The 12,002-nt window shown below is 38.9% G+C and overlaps 1 protein-coding gene across 11 annotated transcripts in view; it reads right to left on the bottom strand.

The window, feature by feature from the left end:
- Positions 1-12,002, bottom strand: part of Ppp4r4 (protein phosphatase 4, regulatory subunit 4) — an 81,590-nt gene that overhangs the window by 53,448 nt on the left and 16,140 nt on the right. For 5 of the 11 annotated variants that reach the window (XR_001780496.2, XR_381552.3, XM_006516308.2 and 2 more), the window contains exon 3: positions 1,907-2,024. The exons of 1 other annotated variant lie outside the window; for it this stretch is intronic. Coding sequence is in view for 5 of the 10 variants with exons in the window: in XM_006516308.2 (XP_006516371.1) it covers positions 1,907-2,024 (118 nt within the window). In the remaining 5 variants the exon portion in view is untranslated. Of the gene's footprint in view, positions 1-1,906; positions 2,025-12,002 lie in introns of those variants that run through there. 5 more of the 11 variants (XR_003950088.1, XM_011244194.3, XM_030246963.1 and 2 more) reach the window with 2 other exon arrangements.

The following is a 12,002-nucleotide window of genomic DNA, read 5'->3' as shown; positions in this document are numbered from 1 at the left end:
ACTTACATGAAAATCATTCAGTAATTTAAAAAAAGGTTTTCTTACATTCATTAATGGGCATTAGTTTTGAATCCAATTAACCATTAATGTTCTGCATTGAAACCATATCTTCAGCTGGGCATGATGGCACACACCTTTAATCCCAGTACTCAGAAGGCAGAGGCAAATGGAATTAGAAGCTAGCCTGGTCTACAAAGAGAGTCCCAGGACAGCCAGAGCTACACAGAGAAACCCTGGCTCAAAAAACAAAAGTATCTTGCATAACTCAAGCATACCTTATAGTTTCAGAAGATACATTTGAAACTGTATCAATATACTGCATAAATGAAATGAATGCATATTCTCTGTTTGTTTAAGAGGAGGTGTTTTGGTGCTGGGGACTGAATTGAACCCAGAGTTTCTTGAACATATGCAAGTTTCTTAGGAGTTAGTCACTTGCCTACTATGAACACATCAGCAGAATTTTGGCAGAACCTGTAAAGATTGCTGCTTTCTACCTTTCATTCTTCATTCTTGTTTTTATGTCTGGATGCTAGGAGCTGGAGAGATGGCTCAGCAACTACAAGTACTGGCTGTTCTTCCAGAGGGCCTGGATTCAATTCCCTGAAGCCACATATATGGCAGCTTAAAACTAGAACTCCAGTCTCAGGATCCTAATACTAACCTCCTCCGACCTCTCTGGGAACCAGGCATTCACCTTGGATACTCAGTCTGCTCTCTGTAGACCACACTTAGCCAACTCAACACAGTGTGCAGAATGTTTGGTGTTTTTTACTTTAAACTTAATTTTCTTACTTATATTAACTCCCTAGCCAAGATGATTCTACCATTTAACTGTACCTCCCGGTGTCATGATAGCAATGTTGGGTCAGTTAACACTACCAAAATTGAATTTACAAGTAGACTTGATCTGTATAAACTTAAACTTACTCACTTCAAAACTCAGCATGATTCTGGGAAAAGAGACATAGCAAAACTCAATACACTCATGAATCACCATAGTACACAGTAAAGCCCCATATCGTCTTGTAGACATGTGGGCTCCTTATAAAAATGACAGTAGTTGGGACCATGCTATATATAATGCCATAAAGCAAACCTCAAAGATATGCCAATGATTATGATTTTTAAAAATGTATAAATTAATTTGTAAACAGCTATAACCAAATGGAAAATGGAGGGGCAGTAAATAAAATTCATTCCTAGCCAATATTATCTCCAATAGCAGGCAACCTCTGACCCCATTAGTGGTTAAGATGCAGGAGAATTCAACACAAAGACTGCTATCTGCATTGCTCACAAAATACTTGCTTCAAAAAAAAGAGTTCTTTGCACACAGGTACAAATAAATAATAAATACTAGTCATTAAATATATAGCATGGATTATTAACAACCAATGGGCAGTATGAACTTAGAGAAAAAATGTAATAGTAGAGAAAACATTTATGATCACAGCAAGAAGCTAATTCTGAAAATATCTAGGAAGGAATAAATATAAATTAAAATTGTGATCAACCATAATACACTCCATATGATGAGTCTTCAGAAGTCCCCACAGGCTGGTCATGCAGGATCTTGGTTAAATTATTATTGGTAATGTAGACATAAAATTACTGTACTAATTTTTGAAAAAAATGAAAATAATACCAAGTGATGTATCTATAATTTTATAAAGATAGTTACATCTTAGGCTCTTAAGAATCTACCTTTAAAATGTCTTTCTTGAATATCATCAAGGAACTCTTTACAACTAATTTTCCTAGATATTTTATCATAACTCAAACAAACATAATAACACTTCTACTCTATTAGCAGGGGAAAGACCAGCAATGAAAGCTCTGACATTTTCTCTCAATATTGACAAACATGCTATTAGAGGGGGAAAAAAAGAAATTGAAATCTTACTTCATACCAACTTACTCTGACTTTGGGTAAGACTCTCCGAAGTGTCTCAGTAGGATTCTGTCGCATCAAAAATGGAAGGTTTGCAATCACACTGGCTCCTTGGACATCTTGACCAGCACTTACAAGGAAAATGCAAATTTTAAATGTAAAATTAAGAGCTAAATTTTCAATTTAATGGGTTAATTTGAAAAATTACTGCTTTAAATGACTTCCTTACAATGTTTTAAATATATTGTTGATATAAAAATAAAACCAGAAATAAAATTTTCTTAAATAAATCTTATAACAAATACATTAGACATTACAGTTATGCTAAAGTAAGAATTCCTGTCTATATGCATGTCATTAAGTGTTAACAATCTTACTAATACTTCAAAATTCTATTATATTTTTATCTGTAATCTGTTTGCTATACTTTATAAAATATGTAAATGATATAAATGCATTATGATAAAATAGTAAAATAATAATCACAGCAACAATTAAAATACCATAGGTAAAAACACAATTTTGCATACACTGTAATGACTTGTATAAACTGGTTCCATTAATTGCAAGAAACTTCTAAAAGATACACTCAATTCTCTAACAGGCTACTAGGACATTTTATATAAATAACTTTTTGGTATAACATGTATTGAGGCTTTTTTCCCAAAAATAACCTTTGTGGTATTCTAGAGGCCTAAATACTTTTGGAAAGTATTAAAATTCTTCTGGAAAATAATTCCATGAACTACAAACACTTCTTTCAAGTATAGCCTGAGCAACACAAGTTCTGTAAGCATGTCAAGTATGGAGTAAAATCACACCTGTGCTGAACAGCCACCAAACGCATTAAATGCTGATGGCAAACATTGTTACATATTTTTAATAAATTAAAATTATTCTTACTTATATTCAAGTAGAACTGTGGTCATCTGAAGGGGAATGGACCTGAGGGCTCATTATTTGAATACTTGGTCCCCACTTGAAGAGGCTATTTGGGAAAGATGTGGCCTTGTTGGAGAAGGTGTGTCACTGGAAGTGGGCTTTGAGTTTCAAATGAGCCACTCTGAGTCTCCCTCTGCCTCAAGGTTGTGTTTCAAGAAGTAAGCTCTCAGCTATGGTTCCAGCGCCATGTCTACCTGCCTGCCCATATGCTCCCCACCATTATGGTGATGGACTCTAAGCCTCTGAACCTGGAAACTCTTTGGTAGTGTTTTATCATAGCAACAGAAAAGTAACTGCAGCAGGAGTTATTCATGGCTTTATGAAATGTACGTGAGCTTTAAATATAAGGCATTCAGATCGTTTTTAGGTAATATTTTTGTTTCTTCAGAATTGTGCAGGTCTGTCATAAGAAGCACAGTCTCGTTGTGAATGAAGCTGCTCTGCCGTGTAGCAAGTCTTGTCCTGAGGCAGCACTGCAGACTATGAAAAACATGGTGTCGCAATCATCTCACTGTTCTTAAGAAAGAAAAGAGTCACATGAAGTAGGGAACTATGCTAACCTAGGAAGATAGCCAGAAGATGGGAACTAAAGGTCAAAAAAAGCACTTGTCCCAGGTTGCAAGGTAATGCCTAAAAATATACCTACATCCTAACCCTGGAGGTGTGTGGGGTATTCTTAATTTTTAGAAGGATCCTGAGATAAAAAGATCATCCTAGATTATCTAGATCTAGAAACACCAGTGGACAAAGAGCTACTCAGGACAGGGGAGGGAATCTGACCACAGAAATAGAAATGGATACATCCGTAGAATTCCACCAATGTCTTGATTTGGGGCTTCTGGTCAACAGAACTACAAAAACAGTATACCTTGTTTCATGTTACCAGGTTTCTGATAATGTATTATATCAGCCACATAAGCAAATACACTACTGTTGTGACATAGGTGTGAGTATTGGCCCATATGTTTGAACACTTGGACCTCAAAAGGCAAAAGATTCCATGATCAACACTACAGAAGGTAATGAAAAAGGTAACTGTAACTTACTATTTGTCTACAAAAGAAAATTAAGAAAATGCATACAATACGAAAAGATCATAGGTCATCACTAATTATGGAAACATAGAACTGAGGTGATAGAACTCAGCAAAAAGTTGAAAAATGACTCAGCTAGAAAAGATGTGAATGAAACAATCACTGCCAAAGAAAACGGGGAATTTAAATATAAAAATAAAAAAGGAAAACTGATTTGAGAAGAGTGACGCCGAAGAAGAACAATGAAAATACCGAGTGCTGACCGGAAGAGTCCAAGGACAAACACCAAGCAAGGGCTTTCTTTTTGTTTTTTGTTTTTTGTTTGTTTGTTTGTTTGTTTTTTGTTTTTGTTTTTCCTTTTGTTTTTTTGTTTTTCGAGACAGGGTTTCTCTGTGTATCCCTGGCTGTCCTGGAACTCACTTTGTAGACCAGTCTGGCCTCGAACTCAGAAATCCACCTGCCTCTCTGCCTCCCAAGTGTTGGGATTAAAGGCATGTGCCACCACTGCCCAGCTAAGGGCTTTCATTTTTAAGTTAAACATGTTTTAATACTGGCTGTGGAGGTTTGAAAATCAATGGCCCTCATAGGCAAGTATATTTGAATGCTTAGCCACAAAAAAGTGGTACTATTTGAAAAAAATAGGTATGACCTTCTTGGAAGAAGTGTCACTAGAGGTGGGTTTTAAGGTCGTCATGCCAGGCTCAGGGTGTGTGTGTGTGTGTGTGTGTGTGTGTGTGTTGTCTTTGTCTCTGTCTGTCTGTCTCTCTCTTTCTTCCTATCTACCTATCTACCTACCTATGGATCAGTATGTAGCTTTAACTACTTCTCTAGCACCACAGCTGCCTGCCACCATGCTCCCTGCCATGACGATAATGAGCTAAGCCTCTGAAATTGTAAGCCAGCCCCAATTAAAAGTTTTCTTTTATAAGAGTTGCTTTGGTCATGGTGTCTCCTCACAGTAATGCAACACTGGCTAAGACATTGGCACTGGGCCTAGACAAGACTGACCCCAGCAACAAAGAGAAGGGGCTCTCAGGGCCCCACCCACCACTTACTGCTCAACTACTGGCAGCTAACATTCTGATCTTGCTGCGGTCTAAGGACTTGATTTCTCACAAGCACCCAGTGATTCTGCTACTGTGGTAGATTTTTTTAAAAATAAAAAATAATAATTTTAGAAAGTGTATTGGTTAGTTTTTTGTCAACTTGACACAAACTAGAATTGTCTGGGGAAAGAATCCTCCAATGAGGAAACGCCTCCATCAGGTTGCCTCCTCCAATGAGGAAACGCCTCCATCAGGTTGCCTCCTCCAATGAGGAAATGCCTCCATCAGGTTGCCTCCTCCAATGAGGAAACGCCTCCATCAGGTTGCCTCCTCCAATGAGGAAACGCCTCCATCAGGTTGCCTCCTCCAATGAGGAAACGCCTCCATCAGGTTGCCTCCTCCAATGAGGAAACGCCTCCATCAGGTTGCCTGTGCTTTGCTCACATTCAGGATAAACATAACAATCACATGTGGCCAATACTTATCTGCACTACCACCACTGAATGGAAGGGACCCAGGACAATATTCTATATAAAAAATTACTTAATGCAGCACGTACAATCTTTAAATAATTATCTGATTGTTCTTACCCTCTTTGTTTAAACAAATTACATTTCCAAGACTTCGAACCCTCCAACTTTCTATTGAAAGCCAAGCATGAAGCTATTCACGGGATGCAAACAATTCACGCTAAGCCACTCAGCAACCTTCTTCTCAAACCCTGAAAAGAACTGGGTTAATCATCTCACTTATACACCAGAGGTTAAAAAGGAAAGAGGAGAAAATATAAGACTAAATAAATGGATTTAGGACAGCTAGCTTTCAAATTCTAAATTAGTGTTACTAATTATTTGCTTCCCCCTGGGAGATACACCTATTTTAAAATGCCTTTTTGATGATACATTAAGCCAAGCATTTGTTACTACGATAAGATTTGGTTGTCAATGCTGCCACTCCCTCTGCCCCTCTCCTGTGATAGTAAACACTATTCAGGAGACTATGTGACCAACTGGCAGTTTCCAACCTCCTCTAGTCAAGGGTGTTTGGCCCAGATCTTGTACTTCCCCATGCGTGGCCCATAGGCACATGGTAAATGCTTGTTTATTTGCCTCTACTTCACACCAGCATTCCACTTCTGTTGTCAAAGACTGGATCTTATTACCGCGTCCAGAACCTTGACTCTGTGAGCTCCCTTGCTGGCCAGAACCCTTGACTTTGCATTTTTTTCCAAGAATAATACCAATTCCACTCTCATTACAATCGCAATCCCTCAGCTCTGGACTCTCCAGTTTCTAACATTAACATCCCCTGGTTTTCTTTCTGCTGTGTCAACCTTACCCTCACAACTATCTGTTCCTGTCACCAAAAGCATTATTCCTTCACCAATAACAAGATAAAATAATGTCTGGTATACTACATGCCAGGCCTGTGCTAATAAAAAACCACCTGACTTACTTCACAGTGGCTAATTCTCACAACAGTCTCAACAAGTAGTTAAATAATATGGGCTGCATCCTATTTTCTCTTTAGAAAGATAAAGGTTCTAAAGCTACATACATCCTGTTCAACTCAAAATATATGCTGTCAATCACTACACTACACACTACACAGCCTCTGCTATGTTTGAATGTGTGGATGTGCACCAGCTCATGTTAGGACCCCCAGTCCCCAGATGGGATGCTACTTGGGGAGGCTTCAGAACACTTAAGAGATGGAGCCATGGTGGCAGATGTAGAACACTAGGGGGCAGTATTTTAGAGTTCTGGTCTAGCTATCTCTGCTCACATCTGCTACTATGGCATAGCATGCCGTGAGTCCCTGCCCACACACACCCACGTCCACAAATGAAGCCACCCACCACTCTACCTCCTCCATCATCGCTGTGAACCATGAGTCAAATTCTTCCTTCACTCAGTCACTTCTATGAGGTGTTTGTCAGAGCCACAAGAAAAGTAACTAATACAAACTAAATGAGTAACCAGGATCAAGCCTTTCCTGTCACTTTATTCACCCACTCTGGCTCCTAACCTAAGCATGCAGTCCACTACTGTGGAACAATACACAAAGTGATAATCAATTTGAGACAGTCAAGGAAGGAAGGTTGATATGTGTGTGTGTATATATGTCTGAGCAAGGAGGAAAGAACACGGTAGCATGTACCTATAACCTCAAGTAACAGAGAGAATGAGAAGGATAGATGTTCAAGGCTAGCCTGGGCAATGCAATGAGACTCTATCAAAAAAAAAAAGGGAAGGAAGGAAGACAGAAAGGAGGGAGGGAGAAGGGAAATTCAAAAAGATTATCTCTAGTGTCTCAAACTAGGCTACATGCTCTAGTTTATGCAACCCTTGTTCAATCCCATCCAGTGACAAGGCCAAGATAGAGATAGGGATGTAGCTCAATGGCAGAATGTCTGCCTAACATATAAGGAACCCTGGATTTGATCCCCAGCAATTACAATGAATCTATATTTTATGAAACTATATTCTTAAAATATTGTCACTACTCTAGTACATCACTCCAAACATCTAAAAGCTCAAAATTCACTGAGAAGACAGGTTCCCATGATAAGACTATTGACTGCACAGCATAAAGTTCTCTCTTTTCCTGGCCTGAACAATCTACATAGTCTACTTAATCCTAAACCAGTTACTGAAGAGAGAAGTGAGGTAGATGGTACCCACCCCCAAAAGATAGGATGACATGTCACTACTGTATCTGAGAACCCCACTCAGTTACTGTTTTACAGAGCTTGGTGTTTAAATGGCCTGTGTTCCCTACAGAGATAAGGAGACCTTGCAGTGGCTCTCACTCATGCTCAAACACAGCTCAGAGATCACTGACGCTGGGTTTGAATTTATGAGGAAGTGGGTGCCAAACAGGCCTTGCTTCGAGATCATAATAAGAACAAAACTCCATATAGTTATTTCTTTATTCATCAAAATCAACATTAAATCTTCAAAACATTGTCTTGAAAGATTTATAAAGGGGCTGGAGAGATGGCTCAGCGGTTAAGAGCACTGACTGCTCTTCTAAAGGTCCTGAGTTCAAATCCCAACAACGACATGGTGGTTCACAACCATCTGTAACTCTGAGATCTGATGCCCTCTAATGGTGTGTCTGAAGACAGCTACAGTGTACTTACATATAATAAATAAATAAATCTTTAAAAAAATAAATTTTATTACATTTGAAACGTAATTTCTTTACATCTTGTCTAATAAAAAAGATTTGTAAAGTCAAAGAACCATAAAACCTGATTGTAACCATTACCATATATCTTTTAAGATAATTAATGCAAGTGTGAAAAAATTAACATTGAAGGCCTTGCTTACTATAAAGTACTACCATACAGTATTTCATTAATCTTTACATTACAGAAGAAGTGTATTTCTATAGTTTAAAATTGAGCAGACTTAGACTCAGAGAGGAGGCAATAGCTTGCTCAAAGTTATCAACTAATAAAAATTACAGAAAGATTTCAACCTACAATTTCTTATTTAGCAAATCTCCTCAGATCACAGTGCCATAATAAGAAACAGATTAACAGTCAACAAAAAAAAAAGAAAGGAGTGAAGGAAGGGAGGAAGGAAAAAAAGGAAGGAAGGAAATCAAACAAGCAAGCAAGCTTGCTCTCTGGGCTGGAGATGTAGCTCAAAGGGGAAGGACTTGCCTAGTGCCCTGAGTTTGATCCTCATTGCCGCAGAAAAAAGGAATTTCTAAGTTGATGCTGCCACAAGAGCTGTCAGATGGCTTATCTGATGACATCAATGCTAGTAAAAATTACTTTACTGATGATCCCTGATATGTGCCCTCGGCTATCAAAATGCTATGTTTGCAGGGAGCAGAGGTTGTATTTGTTGTACAGGGCCACCATCCTCAGCTTTATTAAACATTAAACAGCTTCCAGCTGTCGAATGGCCTCCAACTACCTAAAATTGAGCTGGTTCTCTATCGTCATCTTTTTACAGAGGCACAAAACAGCTGTCTGACTCTCAAACATACATCTTGGAATTAGCTTCCCTCTCCTCACACTGCACAGCAAACCTCACAACACTCTAAAGCAGGACGAAATCTCCACTTGCCCTGGAATAGAACTAACTTTTAAAATACAAGTATACCTGAGGTATCATTAAATTTTATTTTTATGTAATTTACTTTGAATTTTTTCCATTTTGTAATTCCATATTAAGATTATTTTTGGTGTTAGCATTGATGTTTTATTAGACATAGACATAAAATAAGTACTGTAAAATTTTTGTTTTATATGTGTGTGTGTGTGTGTGTGTGTCTGTATTAATAATCACGCACACACAAACATGCACTTGTATATATCCAGTCACAATTTAAAATGTATTCCTATTGGTGAGCATACAGGCAGAAAAGTATAATAATGAAGTTCAAAGTTTTGCAGAGTAAAAGGGAAATCGTGAAGGACTGCTTTCACCCGGAGCTGCAGAGGTGGAGCTGAATGGCATAAAGGCATGCAAAATATGAAGGTTCTGGAAGCTCCAGTCCCTGGTAGGTTTTTTAAAGAACCGTATGATTTCCTCATTAACTGAAAACTTTGGAAAGAAAATCCTTTCAAAATGCTTCTAAAACATATTTTGGATATGTCATGGCACAGCAGGAGGGCTAGATTAACCAAGATGATTTAAGCGAGAAGCTCAGACGGGGAAATAAAATGGCAAGCAACACTTGGAAGACAGAGACATGAAGTCTGGCATCTGTAAGAAACAGGTGATAAGTAGCTACTGCAGGAAAAGGAAAAGACCCGATTACCGAACCTTCAGAAAACAAGTGGGCTGATGGGGTCAATCTTGCAGGAAGTATTTATCCAAAACTGTTCTCCATCCTCCATCACAATCTAATAATCACCTTTGTCAGGCAGCAGTTAGTGGCTGGGCACTTCAGAGGACTGATGGGAAAGGAAGAGCATACAACTGAAATGATTTAAAAGGGTAGTCGGGCTTCAATAACAAGTGAACATACTTAGATTAAAAAGTGATGAATGCAATTTCACATTTGGAAGACCAGCAAGACATTCTAAAGAGGACACCTTGTAGAAGTACAATACCAGAGTTCCAGCACAGTATCTTGGCCTGAAGTTCAGTTAAAAAAAAAAAAAAAAAAAAAAAAAAAAAACCCTGCAGACCAGATTTGAAAATGAGATCACGGAAACGATGACTAAAATCCAGAGTGAACAGTATGAGCCACACAGAGAGTCCAATAACACGTAATAGTTCCTGCCTGCTCATATGACTGATACGCTGGTAAATAAGACACTGAGTTGGAAGAAACATAAGGCAAACAGATCAATTATAGCACTTAAAGAGATCTCGAGTCAACTAAGTCAGTGTGCAAAAGCTGTGTGGAACAATGACTCCTCCTCCCTAACGCTAATGAGACACAAAGGGATCCAAGCCTTCACTTGAGGCTTTAGGCTGGGAGTTGTTAGGTGCTGTGAAGAATGAGAATTTCCTTTACTGTGCCTATACCCAAAATCATCAAAGGCAGCTACTATGGAGACCAGCAAACCCATATTTAAGAATGCACTGCTAACAATGCCCAAATTACAGACTCAGCTTAGGTGCCCATTAGTGAATGAAAATGAAACATATGCATATATGTATGTATGTACATACATACATACATACATACATACATAAAGACAAAGAAAGATAAAATTATGTCATTTTCAGGAAAACAGAAGGAAATAGAAATCATCATCTTAGTGAAATAAAGCAGCCCCACAAAGCCAGGCACTGCATATCTTCTCTCGTGTGGGATCTAGGAGACAAGGAGACCTGAAGGTAATAGTGAAGTTATTAGGGATACGCATTGACAAAGGGAGCAGGATAAGAAAAATAGGGAAATATCAAAGTACATTCTATTCATGTACAGAAAAACCCTTATTTGGTAAAATCAACATGGGCTAACTTTCAAATTTTCGTACAGTCGTTACTATAAGTTTCTTTTGATGGTTCTTCAAAGATTTTATTATTTTTATTTTATGTATATGTTTTCCCTGCATGTGTGCATGTATGTATACATGTGAGCAGTGCCAAAAGATGGCCTTGGATCCCCTGGCACTGGAGTTACAGACAACTATGAGCCACCATGTGGGTGCTAGGAATCAAACTAAGGTTCACTGCCAAAACAGTACGTGCTTTTAACCACTTAGCTATCTCTCCAGCCCTTTGATTTTTTTTTAAATGGCCAAAAGCTATCAGATATGGGTCGGAGAACCACTTGTTTGACAGCTTTCAAAACATTGTGCCTGGTTCCCTAAAGCTCAAGAAGTCTCTTCTGGGTCAGTTAAATGGCTCTGACAACTTAAGTGCAAGTCCCAGGACCCACATGGGAGAAGGACCCATTCCCACAAGCTGTCCTCGGAATGCCACACATGTGCTGTGACATGTGTACATATATACATGCACATGCATGAAAAATAAATGTGAAAACTATTTTTAAAAGCAGTCAGCTGAACTGTCACCACGGCAGCTGGCTGCTTTGAACACTCTGACTGTCCTGAGGAAACTCCACCCCAACTACAAGGAACACTTCAGCTGCTACAACCGTCCTCACTTCTGTTTCAGGAGGCTTTGAACAAGCACTCCAGACAATATGCAATGACAGTAAGGCTCAGTGAAAGAGGTGACTTACTTTACCCTGCAGCTAACCTCACTTAGGATGTCTCACAAGGGAGCACCTCCACACCGACTCATCGAAAGGCCTGTGGTCCGTGTTTACAGACCTGTGGCTGGAGTATATTTACAGCATGTGATTGGGACAAGGAGCAGGCACTGTGAAGTAAGTCAGACTTACTGGTGAAAGGCTGCTCACAAGCATGCCAGGCCCCTGTGGCTATATAAAACACACTGGTCTTTTGCTTTGTTTTGTTTTGTTTATTTGTTTGTTTGGTGGGGGGGTTGTGTTTTGTTTTGTTTTGTTTTGTTTTTTCTAGACAGGGTTTCTTTGTGTAGCCCTGGCTGTCCTAGAACTCACTCTGTAGACCAGGCTGGTCTCATCTCAGAAATTCACCTGCCTCCCAAGGGCTGGGATTAAAGGCGTGCACCACCACTG

The sequence above is a fragment of the Mus musculus genome, chromosome 12 (genome assembly GCF_000001635.26).
Source record: "Mus musculus strain C57BL/6J chromosome 12, GRCm38.p6 C57BL/6J".
Lineage (NCBI taxonomy): Eukaryota > Metazoa > Chordata > Mammalia > Rodentia > Muridae > Mus > Mus musculus.
The sequence above is the reverse complement of the archived record's forward strand: the minus strand, read 5'-3'. Positions and strand labels throughout refer to the sequence as shown.